Source organism: Alligator sinensis, unplaced genomic scaffold (assembly GCF_000455745.1).
Source record: "Alligator sinensis unplaced genomic scaffold, ASM45574v1 scaffold372_1, whole genome shotgun sequence".
NCBI classification, from domain to species: Eukaryota; Metazoa; Chordata; order Crocodylia; family Alligatoridae; genus Alligator; species Alligator sinensis.
This window is the reverse complement of record NW_005842387.1, coordinates 168886-191644: the sequence shown is the minus strand read 5'-3', so window position 1 is coordinate 191644 and position 22759 is coordinate 168886. Positions and strand designations below refer to the sequence as shown.

Genomic DNA, 22759 nt, shown 5'->3' with positions numbered 1-22759 from the left:
CAAAGGTACAACCTTAGTGTCCTCCTGCAACTTGTACTGGACTCTGCAACCAGTAGAACTAATTATAAAATCAATCTCAGATACTTTTCATTCCTATATATACACACCACTAATTGATTTTTTTCTGAGAAATGGAAAGCACTATTTTTTCATAAAGGATTGGAGGGTAGTGGAGAGTATTTAAAGTCTCTGGGTTTTTTTCTGGAGAAAAAAAATAGGGCAGTGTTTTATTCACAGTTCTGGCATGTGCCAGAAAGATGGACACCCCCCCAAAGGCATTAAGAGCACAAAAGAAACAGACACAACATGGTAAACAGAGGGAAAGGAGCACACTAAGATTATTAAATATAACGTGAGAAAATTGTAACTGTTTTTAAATAAAAAGGATGATCAGCTGCAAAATTAGTTCCCATACATGTACAAAGCATAGCTCTTCTTGCGGTAGCAATTATCACGTCCATTTTAGAGATGGGGACAAAATGGTAAGGGCTTGATCCAATGGCCAATGGGAGTTTTTCCAGGCACTTCAGTGTCTTTGGCTCAGGCTCTAATGATCTTGCTCATGTTGCATACAAAGCCCATGGGAGTCACTCAGTACACAAGAATATAGGACTGTCATTCCATCCTATTTCTAACAGGCACACATCACAGGCAGACTACACTGGGTGTAGCTTACAGCACTTAAAAGAGCAAGTGTGTGACTAAATTCAAAGCAGCTGAAATAGTCCATTCTCTGCCCTACTTCCAAGGATACAGAGTAATAATAATAAACACCCATTGTCACTATGCCGAACACCAGGCATGCTGAGGAATACCCATTTACTGTCCTTGCTGAGTAAGACTCCCATCAAGAATGATAAAGCCTTCTAAATTCTGATTTCCTTTTAAACATATTCTTATAAGCTCAGCTGAGAAAGATGCTCCAAGCTCCTGATGTGCACTCAAAGCAGAAAGATTTAGTTTAGGGAGCCGGATTGGGGGGCACAGGTGCCAGACATTGTGTAGAATCTGCACTTATGCTCCATTAATTGCCAACATATCTTCCCCCACGTCCAACCCCTCGGGAGAACAGCAGAGCAGCAGGCCCAGCAGCAACACCAGCAGCAAAAGTAGCCAATTAGCCTCCATAATAAGTGGTGTGTGCTGGGGGGGAAGATTGGAAAGTGGAGAGGGGGGGAGAGATGTAGTTACCTAGCAACGAGAGAGCAGAAACAGATGTGTAGCAGGCCCAGGCTGGTACCCAGGCAGTCACAGGCTAGCCAATTAGCACAGTGCATTTAATGCTGATGTGGTTTCCTAGTAACAGGCTGTACAAGTCTGTCTGTTGCACTCTTCTCCTCCTATCCTCATATTTTCCCCCAGTCATGCAAGGCATCGCTGTTTGCCCTAATTACTGATTCTCTGCTGCTTCAAGCTGCCATTATTTTTGTCCCCAGAGAGGCAGAACGAACTTTAAAAAAAATCTCTAATAAGAGCTTTTAGTTTCAAATTCAGTTGAGCTCTAAAATGCAGGATCCAAGAAAAGGCATTGGCACCAAAATAAACACATAAAAGGGGGAGAAAATCCACAGACGAATCTCAGCCCATTGTGTCAGATTTTTCCGGGACCCCACAATATATATATATTTTGCAAGTTTAAGCTGAAGTACAAGCAATGAAAATGGCTATTTAGAGGTCTCAGCATAAATTTATATAACACAGCATTGTGGCAAAGATCTGTTGTTTGTGCATTTGCAGTCTATGCCCACAGATTCTTAATAAATTACAGGCAATATATAAAGGTTCAGTACCAGTTATTAGAGCTGGTGAAAACAATGTAAAATATTTGCTCAAAACTGTATTAACATTTGAAATCATTTTGTTCCACAAGTTCTGCAATAATTTGTTGTTGTTTATTCACAATTTTTCTATTTTGAAATTGCTTAGCATTCATTTTCTCTCTCACCTCCTCCCAATTTGCTACTGAAAAAAGGGGAGAAAGATGGAAGGAGAAAAAAGGGGAGAGTTAACAAGGGAGTAAAGGAAAAAATGAAAATGAAAATATAAACTCATATTTTTTTTCATTTTACAGTTTTGTAAAAAATAAGGGGCATAATCTATTCCAAATAGTTTTACAAAGATTTCCAATTTTAAAAATAAAACGGCCTTTTCCAAGAAAAATATTTCGTTAAAATGCAAGTTCTGCTAGTGATGCCCTGTTCCAGTCTTTTTTACCAGAGGATATTATGCAAACTGGTTGTTTCGTTGGGATTTTGGAAGCAGGCTTAGACATTATCTTTTTTTACTTTTATGTGAGATGAAAACCCCAGCTCAGAAACCATCTGGGACAACAAACTCTATCATGTAAAGTTACTATATGTTGGTAAACGGACACACGTTCATCAACAATATCCATCATCTGCTGACCAAGTAATCTATGTAATAGATTTCTCTTGCTTGATCTAAAGTCCACCAAAGCCAATGGAAAGACTCTCTGTACACTAAATGGTACTGAAAATACAGACAAAAACATGGCAGTTATATCACACTTGTGCAAGGGCTGTTTTCAGAACTTAATCCATCCAAAAGTTTTCACTAGAAAGTTCACTGGTAAGTATTCTGGGTAAGGGCTATTTTCCATAACAAATGCCAACTTTTCACTCCCAGTTATTAGTGTTATTTTTTTTTCAAATGGTTTTCTAAAGCTAAAGTGTTTTACTGCCTCCCCACCCCTCTCCCTTTTCAGACTTCTTAGGTCTACAAAAGTGAAAGTTTTGAAAAGTTATAGATGACTAAACCAGATGACAAAAGTAGAAAATTTATGCAAAATTAACTACCATGTGCACTTCTGATTTCATGTGCTAACAAAATGTATGCAGACAAATTATTATTAAGTACACAGACAAATATATATCATCCACTTTAAACAGAAATGTTTATGCTTCAGATGTCTCTGGTGCATTAATGCTGTTTTAATGAACACAGGAATTGCCATAGTGAGATTGCCAAAATGTCCATCTAATTCCAACTCTTGTCTTTGTCAGAGGTACATGACCACATGTTTCAGAGTAAGGTGTAAAATTCCTGATTAAACTTGGAATTGTTCAGTACTATACAATGAGAAGATATTTCTTTCAAAGCTCAGCTTGTGATCACTTTTATCTTGAAACATGAGTCCTTTTAAATGTTAGCGTAGCTAATATAGCTGCAGATATTTTATGGTAAGGGCCCAAACTTCAAATGTGGGTTCCAAAAATTTGGTGTCTAACTGGGTTAAGATTACTGAAGTAGCGATTTCATAGCTGCGTGCCTATCTACAGATTTGCCATCCCAGTTTGAAAAATGAATCACAACCGTTTAATCATTTCATTCTTTTTAAGACATTTGCCTTGATATCTTCTAGTTGTTTACATGCCCTTTTAATTAAATGTTGAAAAAAATACTCCCCCTTTTCTGTTTTAAAGAAGACTTGCAAAGCAAAGCAATTGGGTTTGTGCTCTCTTGGGTATCATTATAATGTATAAAGCTGGCCTGTGAGCAGACAATGGACTTAAGCTTGCTGGGCTTGATTCCCTGATTATACAAAGATTTCTGGATGCCCTTTGAGATTTGTGGATAATCTGAATTCTACTATGTACTTGTGTTTTCTCCATTCCAAACTAAGTAGGCTATCCTTTCAAAAACCTCCTTATTTGGAAGTCTTTGTCTCAATCGTTTTTAAATCTATCACAATATATTATAGCTTACCACGTGGTTACCAAATTTCCTTCACATCTTTTTGAGTGGCCTCAAACCAAAAGCCTTTTGAAAAAATTAACAAGCCTTCTCCTGTGCTCTCCAAGAATTGCAGTAGGTTAGAAAGGCACAATTTTAACTTACACAACAATACTAGCTCACCTCCCTCCCATCCCTGTCCTTTATCTCTCTTTAAATTAATTTTCCAATCTGCTTTTCCTCATGTTACCTTAAGGCTCACATATCTCTATTATACATAAGCACTCTTAGCTTAATATTTTAGTGTAGGCACAATACTTGAACACCATTCATTCCCCAGGGATAAACATGTTTTTAATTTTGGAGTACATATTTTTGTTAGAAGCTCAGATACTATGGCCATGACTTGTTCTAAAATACTCAGATTAGTCACATCCAATCCCAGAGACTGCAATTTAACATCTAGAGCTGGTTCCATATCTGACTGGTCCTCACCTTTGCTATGTGTGAAGAACATCTTCGGGGGAAATATTTCTCCATCACCCTCTGTTGAAAAAAAATGATGCAAAGAAACAATTTAGGGACAGATTCTGTTGCCTTTACCTCTGCTTACTACTTCTTTACTCTGCAAGTAGTGTCTTGGATTTTAGTGGGACTGTTCCTGGGATAAATGACAATTCACTGGGAGTAAAGACAGGAAAATCTGCCACTTAGCTGTGCTGCCATTGCTTTCTAGTCTTTCCTGTGTATCCAGACCCTTCACATTGTGGGGCCCTAACCAGCTCACTCTCTGTCTGTGGGCTTCATAGTTTCATAGCTGGTAGGGTCGGAAGGGACCTGAGCATCAAGCCCGACCCCCTGCCATGGCAGGAAAGAGTACTGGGGTCATACAGCCCCGGCAAGGTGTTCATCCAGCCTCCTTTTAAAGACCCCCAGGGTAGAAGCCAGCACCACTTCTCTTGGAAGTTGGCTCCAGATCCTAGCCGCCCTGACAGTGAAGTAGCACCTCCTGATATCTAGCCTGAATCTACCCTCTGCCAGCTTGTGACTGTTATTTCTTGTCACTCCTGGTAGTGCTTGGGGGAACAGGGACTCACCCAATGCCTGCTGGTCCCCTCTTGACTAGTTTGTAAACAGCCACTAGATCCCCCCTCAGCCTTCTCTTGTGGAGACTGAACAGGTTCAGGTCCTTTAGCCTCTTCTCGTAGGGCCTGCCCTGCTGCCCCCTGATCATGCGGGTGGCCCTCCTCTGGACCCTCTCCATGTTGTCCACATCCCTTCTGAAGTGCGGCGCCCAGAAATGGATGCAGTACTCCAACTGTGGCCTAACCACTTGCATAGAGGGGGGAGGATCACCTCCTTGGACCTGCTTGAGATGCATCTGTGGATGCACGACAAGGTATGGTTGGCCTTCCTGACCGCCTCCCCACACTGTCAGCCCATGTTCTTATTGGTGTCAATAATGATTCCAAGACCCTTTTCTGCCTCTGCACTGACAAGAAGGGAGTTCCCCAGCTTGTAGGTCTGCTGCTGGTTTCTCCTCCGCAGGTACAGTACCCAGCACTTGTCAGTGTTGATACCCATCCTGTTCTCATCTGCCCACCCCTGTAGCCTGTCCAGGTCCGATTGCAGCCTATTCCTTCCTTCTAGTGTGCCCACTTCTCCCCACATCTTAGTATCATCTGCGAATTTGAACAGGGTGCTTTTCACAACCCTGTCCAAGTCGCTGATGAAGATGTTGAACAGTGCGGGCCCTAGGACCGAGCCCTGGGGGACCCCACTGCCCACATCCCTCCAGGTCGAAAATGACCCGTCCACCACCACTCTCTGGGTGCAGCCCTCCAGCCAGTCGGCGACCCATCTGACTGTGTAGGCATCGACCCCACAGTCCCCTAGTTTTTTAATGAGAATGGGGTGAGAGACAGTGTCAAAGGTCTTCCTGAAGTCCAGAAAGACTATGTTCACCGCAACACCTGCGTCCAAGGATTTTGTGACCTGGTCACAGAAGGCCACCAGGTTGGTCTGACAGGACCTGCCTCTAATGAACGCGTGTTGGTTGCCCCTGAGCATAATCTCCCCTGCTGGCCCCTCATGGACATGCGCCAGGATAATTCTCTCAAAAAGCTTACCCAGGACTGAGGTAAGACTAACTGGCCTATAGTTTCCTGGGTCCTCCTTCCTTCCTTTTTTGAAAATGGGAACCACATTGGCCCTTTTCCAGTCCAGGCTTCTGATTTATAAATATATTAAAGGATCTTAATGGTTTTCTTTTTGGCTATTTGTACAAATTTCCATGTTATCTCCGCAAACATATTCCTTCCTGTTAAGGGTAGATTGTGTATGAGCAAAGGGCACTGCAGCAGATACTCCCCAGGGAGGGAGTGCACAGGCTTTGCCTGGACTCCCTAGAGCAGAGGCGGGCAATTATTTTGGGCAGAGGGTTGCTTACTGAGTCTTGGCAAGCCATCAAGGGCTGCGTGACAGGCAGCCAGGGGCAGATAAATATTAATTTTCTATATTTTTAGGGGCCCCGCGGGCCGGATAGAATGGCCTGGAGGGCTGCATGTAGCCCACGTGCCGCATTTTGCCCACCCCTGCCCTAGAGCACAAGGCTAGTCTAGGAGAGAGATGCACAGGCTGTTGCATAATAGTTTCCTAGTTTCATAGTTGGTAGGGGCAGAAGGGACCTGAGCAGATCATCAAGTCCGACCCCCTGCCATGGCAGGAAAGAGCACTGGGGTCAAATGACCCCAGCCAGGTGTTCATCCAGCCTCCTTTTAAAGACCCCCAGGGTAGGAGCCAGCACCACTTCTCTTGGAAGTTGGTTCCAGGTCCTAGCCGCCCTGACAGTGAAGTAGCACCTCCTGATGTCTAGTCTGAATCTACCCTCTGCCAGCTTGTGACCGTTATTTCTAGTCACTCCTGGGAGTGCTCGGGGGAACAGGGACTCCCCCAATGCCTGCTGGTCCCCTCTGACTAGTTTGTAGACTGCCACTAGATTCCCCCTCAGCCTTCTCTTGTGGAGGCTGAACAGGTTCAGGTCCCTCAGACTCTCCTTGTAAGATCTGCCCTGCTGCCCCCTGATCATGCGAGTGGCCCTCCTCTGGACCCTCTCCATGTTGTCCATATCCCTCCTGAATTGCGGCACCCAGAAATGGATGCAGTACTCCAACTGTGGCCTGACCAGTGCCACATAGAGGGGGAGGATCACCTCCTTGTACCTGCCTGAGATGCATCTGTGGATGCATGACAAGGTGCGGTTGTCCTTCCTGACCGCCTCCCCACACTGTCAGCCCATGTTCATATTGGCCTCAGTAATGACTCCAAGATCCTTCTCTGCCTCTGCACTGACGAGAAGGGAATTCCCCAGCCTGTAGGTATGCTGCTGGTTTCTCCTCCGCAGGTGCAGCACCTTGCACTTGTCAATGTTGAAACCCATCCTGTTCTCATCTGCCCACCTCTATAGCCTGTCCAGATCCAATTGCAGCCTATTCCTCCCTTCTAGCATACCCACTTCACCCCACATCTTAGTGTCATCTGCAAATTTGAACAGGGTCTATTTTACCCCTTGTCCAAGTCGCTGATGAAGATGTTGAACAGTGCGGGCCCAAGGACGGAGCCCTGGGGGACCCCACTGCCCACATTCCTCCGGGTCGAATAAGACCCGTCCACCACCACTCTCTGGTGGCCCTCCAGCCAGTTAGAGACCCATCTGACTGTGTAGGCATAGACACCACATCCTTGTAGATTGTCTGTGAATGCCACTGTCCTTGGCCTTTATGTGTGGCACTCCTAGGGAGTGGGATGAGGGAGAAGGTCCCTTAATTCCTCCCTCCAGCACAAGAATCAGCTACAGCTCATCCCTTAACATCTCCAGGGCCAGAATATGACTTTGTCAAAGACACTGCTTTGGCCTGAATGAACTCTTTCATGGTTGTATAACTGTTCTGTGTATTTGTTCCCCCGTGCTCCCAGCATTGAAAGCACTAGACCAGCGTTTCCCAACTTTTTTGTACCAGGATCCATCTGAAAACATTGATGGCCAGTCCCGACCCAGTGCCCCTCACTCCTGACCTGTTGTCCCCCACCCCCAGGCCTCAGCCCGCCAGTGTGTGGGGTGGGGGGGTAGGGAGACCCCCAAGCAGCCCCTCACAGGCTAGAGCCCTGCCAGCGCACAAGGGAAAAGCCAGTTTCCCACATTTTTCTCCTTTAAAGTAGAGTCCATTTTTAAAGTTTGTTCATGACCCTTTTGTACATTCTTGTGACCTTCTTTTGGGTCGTGACCCACGGACTGAGAAACACGGCACTAAAGCAGTGCATGACCTCCTTTTACCATATGTTTTATTTTATAGGTGTAAGTTATTGCATCCCACAGGTTATTCTTCAGTTAGGTTTCAGGATGCTTTTTCTATACAGGCCTTCTCTCATTACCAAAGCATCCCAGTTTACTTGTTCCTGATCTTAAGCAGCTGCAGCTGGTTTTTAGGCATCTTTAGTTTCCATTTGTGATGTCATATTTCCATGTCCTTATTTTTACCTTATTTCTCCTACAATGCTTTGCTTTTGATTTCCAACACCAGCTCTTCCTTTTCCAAAACACTATGATCCCCTCCTGCTCAGCATGTAGCTTTAGTAAACTTTCCCAAGTAGTAGTGGGTGTCTACCATTACTGATGATGACAGCCAATAATTTCTTCTCCACATTCTCATGCAGCTATAGAGTACAGCTTGGGTGAGGAATATTTTCCCACACAGACAACAGCAGATGTCAGACTGACCTAAAGGTTGTTCTTTCCAAACAGTCCTCATTTCTCATTTACACACTAGGGTCTCTCCCCTGGCTACTATTTGGAATAATCTCTGAAGACCTTAAAGTTATAAAACTCATTTTTACTTCCAAAGTGCTCATTCATCTATTTAATAATCTCAAAGCACTTTTCACATGTTGAGCTTCACATCCCCTCTGTAAAATATGCATGTGGACACAATGGCTCTCTTCACCAAAACTGAAGTGCAACTACACTGAAGCTGAAACACAGCAGATTTTCAACAAGGCAAAGTACCACTATAGGACAGGAAGTGAACTGAAACTGCAAGGAAAATTTAGGCAAGTCAAAACCAATTGCCTGAACTAGAACATGGCAGGAAACCCAGGCTTAAAATCTCTACTTTTCTAAAAGTATTGTGGGAACTTGTCACCATGGAAGGCACCACTTTACATTTCTTATAAATCAGTATCTCCTTCAGCACAGTGCCCTGAACGCATGGTGATGGGCAAGGGGGTTTTCTTTCTAATCTAGATCTCAGCACCGTAGACATCTCCTTCTTCTTTCTTTTGTGAAGAAAGCCCCTTATGTTCCACTGCAAGGGCAGCCCTCTGCCAAAAAGATGTTGGATGTGGTCCCATCATGATGTATATGTCAGACTTAAATGATTCAGGACATTCAATGACTTAGGAGGATGAGAATGAGGAGAGTGTTCTTTCACTCATAAGCCTCCATTTCTAACTCAACTCAAAACTGACCACCAGTTGGTAGTCAAATAGAAATTTAAGTGAAAGGAGCTGAATGTTTTGTCATTAAAGTCTTAACCTAGTCACTTGTGAACAGTTATCCACATAATTGGCAGCTTTGCCTGCCGTTTGAGGGAGCACCAATGTCTGAATGGTACATGGAGATAGTCTTCCAATGACACTAGAGGTGGTTTCTATATGTCTTTATTGAGGCAGTGTCCTAGTACACAAGGAATTTGTAGTATTGTCACCAGCACTCCAGCTCCTTGGGAGATAAAGAACATCACTTTCAGTGTGTTCAACTCAGTGAGACTCACAACGAATACATTCACTCACAAAGAGGAGTAGAAAAAAATGTCTATTTACTTTTTAAAAATAATACTATGAAAATTAACTTCCTCTTCATTCTTCTTTTGATCTGGTGAAGCCAGCAATGACTGAGCAAAAACACAATGCTTAACATTCAAGGTTTTGATAGGAAAGTGATCCAGTGTATATGCTCTCCAAGGAACAAGGACCTTTGAAGGGCCTCTTCTCATACATAAAACTCTCACTGGAATAAGGAGGTATGTTCTCTAAAGTGAAATGACGAGGTTTTTTTTCCCAAAACTAGCCAACTTTCTTAAACAGCCTCAGAAAGAACAAGTTTTAAAGAGCTCATAGCCAAACTCTGTCTATGGTGGCCATCCTTTATGGCAAGAATGCCACAAGTTAAGTCCAAAGGATGACACAGTACCACTCCAATAATAAACCATCACTTTCACTCAGTGCTGCTGAATCCTGTTGCAACTGGGACATAGCAACACTGAATTCAGCGGCACCTACTTTTGTGGCACCTGCAAGGCCAATCCTCAAGCCAGCACAGACCCCCCAACTCCCATCCCCTTCCCGACTGCCACTCCAATCACCTTCCCCACCTCAAATGCTGCTCTGATCCTTGTCCCCTTCCCAAGTGCTGCTCTGATCCCCTTGCTCTCCCTGATTCCCATCACCAGCACCTCCTTTAACTTGGCACCCAGAGCTCATGTGCCAAACACAGTGGCTGCCCATGTCACTTGTGGTACACATGCTGCAGGTTGGCCAGTTTGGTTTATATTACTTCTCATCCATTTCTAATCAAATTATAACAAATCCCTTCAAGTTTATCAATGCAACAGAACAGACATCTATATGGAAATAAACGTAGCCAAAAACAAAATAATCTCCTCCTGCTCTACTCTTCTTCAATTCCATTACTCTGCTTCTATAGAAAAAAAACACTTCTGCTATTTCAGTTGTCACCAGCAGGAACCTTGCAAATATCTGTGACGAACAGCTCTTACACTCCTTTCCTACTTCTCATGTTGCTAAACCCTGCAAATTATCTTCTAACCATCTCATGAAGCTGTGAATCTGATTCACTAAGTTGGTCACCTATTCATTTGCACTATCCTCTGAATATAATATAGAAAAATAACATCACAGACTAACACCATAATTAGGCCAAACAGCCTTATTCCCTCTATTATTCCCCTACTTCCTATTCCTTGGTTTTAATCTCCCAGCATTTTCACCTTGATTTCACCTTCACTTCTCTTGCCATTTCTAAATACAATGCTCTCCCTCTTCCAGCCGTAACTCTTAACAAATCTCTTCCTCCATTTCAGAACCACTCTCCCTTCCTATTATTTAATGCTGCCTCTAGTGATCCAGTAGATCTTTTTTTTTTTGTATAACTGTGATTGCTTTTATTCTGGACTGTTTGGTTTTGTTATTCTTACTGATACTTTGAACCAAGGAGACTACATCCTGCAATGTACAATATATGCATGTGGGCAACAACCTGAAGTCTATAAAGGTATTTGCGAAAATGAAAGCACAAAGGACCAAATTCACAAAGATAGCTAGGGAAATGAGGTACCTAAATACTTTGTGAATCTGCATCAGTAACTAGCTCTGATCAGACCCTAATTTACAAAAAGAAATCCCAAGGTCTCCAGATCATCACAAAACACACCACAGAGGCAGTCCTTTGTTTCTGGCCAGAAAGCATCTAGCCTGCCATATGTTTCCCCCCACATTAATATGAGGAAACTCAATGTGACAAGCTTCATCAGACTATATAAATCTGTTCCACTGGCCTTTGATCTTATGGACAAAGTGAATCTTGGTGACTAACCCTTTCTTAGGTCATGTGTCAGATCATTTTTAGATATGCTTGTACATGGGCACTTACCAGCAGTCTCCTGCCTTCTAAATTAGGAGGTGGCTGATGACTACCTTTTTTTCCCCCCATTTCAATTACTTCCCCCTCTGTTGTCTGCTTCATTCGTAATTCCTCTCCAGGCATTTGTTAAGTCTGGACAAAAATTTCCATCTCTCAGAAAGACAAATTGTCACTGTTTGCACCCACCTTTGCTGTGTGATTAAGTGTGAGTGTATGTGTTAAGGCTGCATCTCGAGCCATCGTGACTCTGTCTATTCTGATTGAATTCTTTACCTCATTCCCAGATGAGCTGCATGTCTCCCAAACACTCAACCTTTTCCTGCCATTCACAGCTCCCTTTCACACACTTCTCTCTACCTACTTCTTTACTTCCCCATTTCAGTCAGAATGAAATTCAGTCATGTCTTTATTCTTAGCTCATTTACACAAACTCCATTTTAAATTTCCCAATTTTACTTTGGCTTCAGTTAAATATTTCTCATTTCCTTCCATTTAGCCATTTTTTCCTTTCACTTCCAGATTAAATTCTCTCCCTTGCAGATAATTGTTTTTCCCTTTCCAAATGTCACCCAGAAGATCATCTCATAACCAGCATGTTGCATTAACTGTGCATTATGTGTGGCATGTAATGCTTTCCTGATTGTCTCCACATAATGCATCAGAACAATAAGGACAGTTTGTATAGCTCATGGCACACTGCAGTTCTGACCCTGTTCTGGAGCCTCTGGATAGCCTATTAATGTAAGAAGCTACAGAAGACCAGCTCAAATCTAGTGGGCTACTATCATTTATTATTGTCTCCAACTCAGTTTGGAGACAATAGTCTCAGTTTATCCCATGGTAAAGCCAGCCAGCCAATTTCTGGTCACTGTTACATATGAACATAAAGAATGTACACCCTCCCCCTGAAAAAAACAGTGCCTGAATTTCACAGAAAAGAGTGAATCCATTTGATTTGGCAATCTTTGAACACAAGATGGGTGATCCTCCTGCGGCTGTCTCACTCCATCTGAACCCCAGACTGAGAGCTCTTTGTCCATAAATGCAATCTTGCCCTTTTACACAGAGCACTCACTGGCAAACTGCTCTTGAATTACACACTTGCAAGCTACCAGCCAAAGGAAAATATCTCACAATCATTTCAGACCCTCCAGTTCACGGACCGACTAAGCCAAGTGGCTATTGGCCATTGGCACTGTCGGATGCATTCACAACCAACAACACATTATACTAATGACAGTTCCAACCAGGCTGCATGAAAAACAAAGAACCAAGCAAGATGTCTAGTCTATAATCTTCAGGGAGAAGGAGGGGAAGGAGGTGGCTCATGCCATGTACAATAGACCCCAGAACTGCCAAAGCTGTACTATTATACAACTGGTCTCTCTTTTGGAAGCAGCTTGACTCTTCCTTTACATTAGAACAGCTAGCTTTGTTGTTCAGAGTGATCACACTTAAGCTCCTGACTCAACTCTGCTTGCAACCATGTAAGGAGAATCTGTTACAACACATGTCTGATTCAAAACAGGCCCAAGGCTCTGGCACAGTTCTTAAAATGAAGCTTGGTCCTATCAACACTGCAAAATGGAACTGTGCTGGCAAACTATTTTCAGGGACAAGCCACTGCATAGCTGGGTCCCCCAATATGGACGTACTGCTAGCAGAGACAAGACCGGAGTGGAAAATGTTCCACTGCTGGGTAATCTTTATGCTTTCTGCACAGCCTTTATCCTGTTTTCTCTCTGTGAAGGACACTTTCCAACTGCCAAGAAATAATCATTCTAGCCTTCTTTGTATATCTTCACTCACAATGTTTAGTGCCTTAGTGCAGTGAGGGCCAACCTTTTTGGCAGGTGTGCCACAAATTAGCTGTAAACTCTCCCCATGCCCCACTCTAATTCCCTTCCCCTGCCTGATGTGTTGCTCTGCTTTCTGCTCCCTGTCCTGTGCTCCCTGCCTAATCTGCTCTGCGTTATGCTCCCTGCAATATCTGCCACTATGCTGCCTCTCCCCTTCCCAGTTTGCCATGTGTCACATACACAGAAGCTGCCCTTGACAGTTGTGGACCTGTGCCACAGGCTGCCTACCCCTAACTTAGTCCACGAGTGGACAAACTGAACTATTTGCTATTCAGTTTCAAGAAAGGTCTCAGAATAAAGCTCTCCAGATCAATCAAAAATACTTCTCACTGTATATAAAGTGTGAAACATATTTGAAACAAAGATAAGCCCAGGCAATGAAGGTAAGAAGATTCTAGACAAAAGGTTGAGAGTTCAGGTGTGAGTCTGAGCTAGGCACTGGAGGGGGTCTGGAGCAAGGTTCCCTCCAAGCTGCACACGTGCATGGCCATGCACACTTTAAAACCATGCCGCGCACAAACTTATCAATGCCGTGCACCCGCCCAGAACGGAGCTTGGCTGTGGCTTCCCAGAGAGGAGCTGGGCAACGAGCTGGGCACAGAGCGTGGCAGAAGCACCAAGGCACTCCAGACTCCGGAGTCAAAACCATCAAAGCATAGTGGGATGTTTTTGCAAGATTTCTGTGCCAAATGGTGAATATTTTGCAAGAGCATGAGCTTTTGCAACCCTCTCTGCCCTTGAACGACAAGAATTCTATTAGGTCAACCATTCTTGGGAAACATTCCACATTCTCTGCCAACTTCTGTCACGTCTGAAATGGATTCATAAGATATGTCATTTCTGTTTTTCGGTCAGATTCTGAAGTAGGTTCAGACCTGGAGTAAGGAGGGTTTTGAATCTGAAACACTCATGTTCAACATCAGATATACTGGTTTGGGGTCTACATCCAGTTTAAAGGCTATTACTGAAACATATAGTCTGCCAGCAATTGTGGCAGCTGTCTTCCTGAAAGACATCTTCAAAGTGGAGAATAAATGTCAGAGGGAGTCAAACAATTCTCTTCCTAATCAAATGCACACAGACTTAAAAATTACTGGGGTACTCCCTTATCAACTGCCAGATTGTGGGGTCAGAGGTGATGTCACTGTTGGCAGGATGGCTGCCATTAGTAAAATGCCTGTATTGAAAGATCAAAAGTAATGCTTTTATGCATGGTAACTTTTATAATGCTGTCTGGAGCATGATGGGTTTTGCTCTCTTAATCACATACAAATTTGTTTGATTTACTGCCCTGCTTCAATACATTATTTTCTACTCTGCAAGATCACCATTGCTTCCAGGAATCTGCTTGTGTGATAAGATCATGAATGTAATGTGCAGTTATTGTAAGAGACCACACATTTCACAGTAAAATTGAGGAAACTGATTACAACCATCCCTCTGGAAACAAGAATAATCACATGATAAGACAGTGCTAATGGGAATTTATCATCTCTTCATCACATGTGAAGCTTAGAGAAAGCAGTGACACTAGTCAACTGCACAGTTATTGGAGATGACTGTTCCAACCAAAAGACTATTGGGGACTCTAAACAAATGACCGGGGGTTGGGGATTCTGAATAACCAAATCCAAGCCAATTTGTATGCTGCAAACAACTGATGGAACAAAAATCGCATACAACAGCGTTAATGTTAACCAATGTAAATTACTTTCTCTGCACATACACTAATCTTCCTTTACACACACACACACACACACACACATACACACTCTCTCTCTTTCAGAGCTGATAGTGATCCACTACTATGCTCTGGCTGTTCTTTGTCACCAGCATGGCCCAAAGTAACTAGAATTTAAGAGCGCATATGTATACATATACATACACATACATGCCATTATACTCTGCATGCGTGCATAAATATATATATACAGACAAGGTTCTTTGGACAAATCCAATATCTTTTATTAGATCAATTCAAATAGTTGGAAAAATTCTTCTTAGCAAGCTTTTGGACACAAACACCCTTCATCAGGCTGAGGATATGCATGGTGCATACACATACACATATATATTCACACACACACACACACACACACTCACTACTCCCAAACCACATAGATCAGACTTGGAATAAATCTTTTTTCTTCAAACAAGAACATACAATTTACTGACAGTGGTTTCAGTTTCAAGCAATTAAGACTCGACTAAAATTAAAAATTTTCAAAGCTCCCTTTAGGAATTGTGAAGCCAAATGCTGTATTTTAATGATGATACTTTTAATAGGAATTGGGTATCCAAGTCCCTAAGGTAGCCCAAACAGATTGTGAACCAAAAGATCTTGATAGCGCATGAAACAACAGGTTGATTGTAGATAGTTAATTCCCCCTTCCCTTGAGACAAGGGCACAGAAACTGACCCACTTTTTTCCATCACTTACACCATCGTTTCATAGCTAGTAGCATAAACTCTGAGAAGTGGAAGCCTTTAAATAAAAAATAAATGATATGGTTATGGCTAGGCAGTAGGGGTACAAGAAGAGAGAATCACCCTACACAAGTACCTGTGTGAGTCCTCTGGTGAGCCTTTAAATGGGAGCTCTTTGTATAAACCTTCCGGCACCCATTAAACTGACAGCGATGAACCCTCTTCTTATTTTCTGGGGATGCCTCACCCCCTGCCCCTCCTTGTTCACTGTCGCTCTGCCCACTCTTTACTGTGCCCGCTGTTGCTGTTGCCACTCCCACCTTCACTGAACTCAGCGAAGCCTTCTTTGCCACCAGTTTTAATGTTACTGTGCCATCCACTGCTGAGAGAGTTTGTGAGGTTTTTACCAAATGGCGGCTGAGCTCAGGAGAGGAAGGGGGTGTTAATGAGGTCACTGCGTTGAGTTGGGCCTGGTTGACGGCGGTGTAGCCCTCTATGGAAGAGCTGGTGGGCTGCAGGCTGAGGCACGTCTCAGACAGCAGTTTGTCCCGTGAAAGAATAATGTCCATGTTGGTGCTTTTGTCACATGTACTCGTCTCCACAGGTAACAGAATGGTGTCCAGCCGTCGGATACTGTCCTCTGTGTCTGGAACGGAGGCAGCATGAAGAAAACAGTCCAAATCCTCACCAAAGCTCTCTGAGATCTTCCTTGGCTCTGTCTGAAGATAACGTTCCAACTCGAGGCATGTCTGCAGAAGGTGGGGAAGGAAAGAAACCAACATTAGAAACCAATTGTGGAATTAACCACTGCCTAGGGCAGGGGAACCAGCACAGTAATCTCTCTGTGTCCACAACAGTTCAAAGATAACCCTGGTACACACAAAACACTTCTAGAGAAGGTACTGAAATGGATGGATCTTCTCCTGTAAAGCAATTAGTCACTGGGCATAAACGTTTCCAATAAAAGGAATTTAATGTCAAGATCACCTGAATCCAAAGCACAGGTTGGCAGGGGCTCAGTCTACACTTAAAAATGGCACAATTTTGATGAAGCTCTTTGGGGCTAAATATAGAGATTTCCAGATAACCAGTTCCTGCTACTGGAACCTGAAAAGGCCTAAGAGAATGGAAAACGTCATCATTTTAGAGCTTTTTATGACACTGTGGGCATGGGACTCTGTATGCCAGACACGTCCTACATGCACATGTTATTTGCACAGATCTGGAATAAGTTTCTGCAACACAAAAACTACCATCCCCTCTCTATCATAAAGGTTTCATTTGCATTAGTGTGGGATGAACCACATTACTTACATGTAGGTTGATGTAAGCCATCCTCAACAAGTCAATTACACTTTCTGGCAGCGTATCTTCAACTATTTTCCGTAACCCACATCATTAGCATTTACAGAAAACAGCTAGAAATAGTTGAGGGAGTTTTTTCAAAACTCCATTTTTCATACCCTGCTATCTGAAAAGCCTGGCTGATTCGGCAAGATGACTGTAATCCAATAGGACTTGAAGTGAGACAAAAGTTCTAACATATATTTTTAAGAACCCCTGAAACTTACCCCCAAGACAGCACTTCAATAGATAATAAGATTCACATCTGAGTCTGATTTCCAAAGCAGCTGGTGGGATTTCAATGCCCAGTTAAATCTCAACCTGAAATTCCAATACATCCCAGCACTCTGGCTAGAAACAAACACCTATACTATCAGGAATAGAGTATACAGGTTTCATCAGCAGGTGTATAAATGACTCCCATTCATAGATTTGGAAGGTGTTAAGAGAATTCCTTTAAGCTCATCACTGATGTAGGATTGAGTATTGCCTTTGCCTTGCATAATCTTGTGGGAGTAATTTTATGTTTAGAGACAGAAGGAAACATTTTGCAAGCAATTAATTTAATTTTTTTTTTTTTTAGTGATAAGTGTTAGAATTTGCTCCCTGCTCTGGAATGACAGCATGGATATAGAGTCCATGGTAGAGCACAGACAAGGCAGTGATAAATGCAACTGAGAGCAGCACAGCAGTTTACCTCAAAGATACCATTCTCAGGTATGTAATTTTATATATTACATGTCTATCCATGCCAAGCCTGAAGCTAGGAGCTCAGCAGATCAAACCCATATTAGTTCCAACATTGATTACCTTAGTCTTGAGCAAGTCACTTATATTTTCTCTACTTTGGTTTCCCAACAGTCCGGTGAAGTTGTTGCATCCTAATCCACCACTGAGTAATTGATTTTGGAAAGCACTTTAGAGATGACATTCTTATTCTTTGGCCTCCCCCCAACAAGAAGACCAAGATTTTTAAAAATGTACTGATTCTGGTTGCCCCGCTGAAGGTACTGTAAGAGCACTGCTGCACCTTCCAGGCTGCTTCTGATCCCTGGCACTTTAAACATGGCTCAGAGACCACTTCATTTATACCAACTTGGTTACCGTGGGTTATTGTGGGATCAGCAAAACAATGTTATTCATAAAACTCTCTGGAGCCTGCTCTGTCAGGATGAGTATCAATTCAACAACCCCTGGGTTTCCTTATCTTCACCAAGGCTGTGTTCAGACAAACGCAGATGTCTGCAGCACCACATACTGCACAATCAGTTGTTCTCCACAGTGCAAGGGAGCACACGTGGTATAGGCATTCCCCAGGGACGACCAGCAGCAGCGCAAAGTGTGCCAGTACTAGTTGTCCCCAGGAAAACAAATGTCCACGCACATCTGGATATGACACAAGGGTACACAGTGGTGAAGGTACTCTGGATATTGAAATGAGAGCTAATCCCCATTATGTTTCTATCAATTTATATGACCTCCATTATGCTAGCACCTGAATGCTTCAATGGCTTTTTTCTCACAACTGCTCCACTAGGCAGGAAAGCACTGTTACTCTTCATCACAGGGAAAACTGGGACACAAGATGAATGACTTGTTTGACGTCACTACTGAAGTCTGTGGCAGAACAGGGATTTGAAACCGAGTTTCTCACGTCCTATACTGCCAGTCCTACCTTTCCTCTCTATGGCCAGGTACAGACATTTTTATACCACTTTTATTGGTATAAGTGATTGGATTCCAGTCTATACCCATAACAGAATAGACGCTTGATACAGACTGGTTTAAAAATGGCAGATCCTAGTCTAAGATTTTCCCCCTCCACCAAAGGGAAAATGTGTGTTCTGTTCACTACCGATCTAAACTACGCTGTTTACAGAAAACCGTGTATCTTAGATCGATTCTGCCTCAGGCTCTTTGAATGTCTGTACCTAGCCTATGTAGACAACAAGACAGTATTGTATTCTTGGGGCAGATAGGCACTTTCTCTTTTACATTATCACTAGAACTGCTATTTCACAAAGAAACCACTAGAACTGCTCTGTTCACAAGGAAATAGAGACTGCAGCCAGCAGAGGATCCTTTTCTTTTTCAGTTAGTATTTCAAATGAAGTCTCTGGTAAAAGCCAAAACCAAGCTATCAGGTTATTTTTTCCCCTGTTCCCCTCTTAGTAATTTTTAAATTCCAAGAACAATATTGTGAAAACTAATTCAGTACAAATTAAAGTTAAGGACTTGAGATCCCTGTCCGAGTTCCTGATATGTTTCTCTAGCTGACAGTCTTGTTTTGGAAGTCGAGAGAAATTGCTTATTTGTATTTTTTTCCTTTTTCATTAGTTGTTTTGGAACAGCTCCCATTTCCTCCTGCACAATGCAAATCAGCCCTGGGAACAGCCGCCCATTTCATTCCCCATTTGCTGCTTAGAAGAGGAAGCTGGTGAAACAACTGGAATCGGCATTAAACATTCAAGCAAGTTGTCACAGCTTCACATGTTACTGCTGCCTAACCTAGCAGGGAATGTGTGTGTGAGCGTAGGAGAAGCTTTATACCCTGAAACAACCCCCACCCTCTGCTTTAAATGAATGCTGTGCATTTGCTTTGTGGGGGAGGCAAGTTCTTTCAACATTTGCTTAGAAACTTTCTCTCTCCCTCGCTAACAAAACTCCCAAGCAGCCGCAGCAGTGCCCACCACTAGTGAGAACGCGCTGATCAGCTGTAAGATGAACAACTGTTTCCTGAACTAGTTACGGATCCCACGGATATTGCTGTTGTGGGTGCCAGTAATGACTTCATAAGCCTGTCAGTCACAGGCCTACTCTCTCACTCGTCTCAGCAAATGAGCAACACCAGAATCACTGCTGCTTAGGTACCAAAAATGGCACTTAGCATCCAGGGATGTGTACCACATGAGCCATGGTGCCTGGGCTACCTATGCTAGATAGTGATATAAGGCAGGATGCTCTTGAAGAAAGAAAAGGCTCCTTTTCTTGGTAAGCAAGGACCCTGACACAGCAAGGAAAACACAAATCTCTCCTGGGGCATCACAACAGATGTCACAATGGAGTTGGTGGGGAGACATTTAAAGGCGCAAATAGGAGGTAGCACACATTCCCCTTGATCTGCAATGAGGTGGCGATCTATGAAAATCCCCCCTCCCCCCATCATGAAAAAGATGAAGCTTTTCAGCTCCCCCTGCTCATTTAATTTTGGCCTTCTCGTCCAGTTACCCTTTGTCCTCTGGGAAAGAAACAGAGATTTGGGGCTTAATAAATAAAAAGCTCCTGAGGGAGAGAAAGCATAATCCTAGGTTAGGGCAAAAAGATACAGGCAGAGACACATGGCCATTAAATCCAGTGACAGTCACATGACATTTCAATTGCTCTCACATTAGAAGGTCTGTGTTCTGTCTCCTCATTTCCCATAGAAGGAGCAGGGAGGCACTGTCCCTTTAAGGCATAACTACCCCCATGACAACAATAGTAGTCCTGACAGTTTTTCAGCTCCACCATTAATTTTCCATAAAGAGCAGTTTCTCAACGAGCCCTTTTCAGGCAAGTCCTGATGCTTCAGAAACCTGTAATTATTCTTGGTTCCCCACCCCCCACAGTCTTTGCACCTGTGTCAGTTCAAGACACCAGCTGGTCATGTCTTGCCTTCTGCCTCTGAAATCCAAAACCAGCAGATCAAGTCCATCTCCCCACAGTGGGAAAGAAAACGACCAAAAGCAAAAGAAACAATATAACGAACACCATCTTCCCCCTCCCCGCGCCCCCCCTCCCCCAATCCCTCCACCGAGCCCAAAGGAAAACAACATTGAGCCAGGAAAGCCTTTCGTCTAATCAGCATTGCAGACAAAGCCACAAAACAAAAGGGAAACGCCTGACGGGGTTAACACCGCTGCTCGCCTTCCTTTACCCCCAACCCCAGTCCCACCTGCTGCTGTGTTGACTAAGAGCTGGCACTTACACGAAGGAACAAAGCTTCTTTCCTCATGAGCACGCCCATGCTTGGGCTCAGTACCTTACATGACCTTCCTCTCTCCATCCCAAGTCACTGGAGGAAGCAGACTCTGGTTGCTGGGCTGCTTTGTATTTCTATAGGAGCCAGTTTTCTTCAGCACCTCTCAACACATCATTATGTAACTTCACCCTCAGCCTCAAGCCCTCAATCAGAGACAGTGGGATTGTCTGAGACGTATACCAGTAGACATCTGGCTTCCATTATACTGCCCATTTTGAGGGATAGGATGACACATCTGTCTCCAACCTCCTCCATCCCCCTCCCCACCCTGGGGTCACTGGATGCAATGCTACAAAGTGCATCCATTACTGCCAGCTGGGGTGGAGGCCAGTGTACGACCGTGACACAGCCAGATCGCAGCCTGGTGCTACCTCCCTGGAGCCCATGCTGCCTCCAGCCAATCCCAGCATATCCAGATTAGGTCCAGGCCACCTCTGTGTACCAATCTAGCATGTAATCCAGCCCACAGGGGCCCCCACGAGTCTGGAAATTTGGCTGCAGAAGTGCAGCAACTGCTGCCACCACTCCCCTACCACCAAATTTTCGGACTTTTGGGGACCCTTCAGGCCAGATGACATCACTTTGGGGACTGGATCTGGCCTGAGTGCTGGGGTTTGAGCACCCTTGCTCTAAATGGTAACAATGTGTTTGTGATGGACTGAGGGGGAATTTGGGTCTTGAATGAAGGACAGTCCCTAAGCAATGTGAACTGAAGGATATGCTTATTGTTTTTTAGGTTGGTGTAATGTAGGAACCCTGTTGGATGTCTATGGACAATTCCAGTCCAGCCTTTATATAATTTAGAGTAGTAAAGACTCCAACTGGAAGAGGTAAATGGCTTGTGTCAAGTACATGATAACATACATGAGGCTATTGGTTGCAGTCAGGCTGTTTTTTTCAGGCTAGGCATCAAAAGTGACCAGATGCTTCAACCCACCTGCCCCGATTAACAGAGGTCATTTTCTTTGTACATTGCTTTTTGATTCAGCAGCTAAAAGTAAGGATGATTCACGGCTGACAAATAATAGGATGTGACTGCACTAGGCTCTATGCTCACGCAAAGGGCTTGCAGTCTTGCATGTGGACTTTTCCTAAAAGGCTTCAGCTGGATTGATTCCTCATTTCCAAATACAATTGCAAAAGAGCCACTTTCACAGCAAGCATCTGTATTGCATCAAGTTCTCAGGACACTGAATAGAAGGTAACCCCAATGCCCCCATAGGTAACTAACAGCATTTTTGGCTTCTTATGTAACAGTCTATCCTAGGCGCGGCTGGTGAACTCAAACTGGCCGGTTTGCAGGTGGCCAGGCACTCCGGCCAGGAGCGGGGAAGCTGCAAAATCCCCCACTCTTGGCTGGCTGCAAACCCCACCCCACTCCCGTGTGATGCTCCACCCACCCCACCAGTCTGAGTTTACCAGCCATGCCTGGTCTATCCTACAATATTATGTGGACTGTTGAGCATCTGGGTGAATGCAGATACTTTCATACTAAAGTTGAATATGAAGAGTCAGAGCCTCAGATGGAATAAACCAGTGTAGTTTCATTTACTTCAATTGATCTATGTTATATCAACTGAAGATATGGCTGGTATACTATGTTGCTACCACCAGAGCCTGTGCTAGCACTGATCCAGTGCGATTCAGAGTTTAGCGCATGTCAGTTCAGAAAAGCATGCCATGTAATCCACATGCCTT

The 22759-nt window shown here is 43.7% G+C and overlaps 1 protein-coding gene across 5 annotated transcripts in view; it reads right to left on the bottom strand.

Moving 5' to 3' along the window:
- KLF7 (Kruppel like factor 7) overlaps positions 1 to 22759 on the bottom strand; it is an 87104-nt gene that overhangs the window by 24562 nt on the left and 39783 nt on the right. For 3 of the 5 annotated variants that reach the window (XM_006029537.3, XM_025211044.1, XM_025211045.1), the window contains exon 2: positions 15833 to 16445. In XM_006029537.3, the coding sequence (XP_006029599.1) occupies positions 15833 to 16445 (613 nt within the window). Of the gene's footprint in view, positions 1 to 4188; positions 4240 to 15832; positions 16446 to 21007; positions 21063 to 22759 lie in introns of those variants that run through there. The other 2 variants (XM_025211043.1, XM_025211042.1) reach the window with 2 other exon arrangements.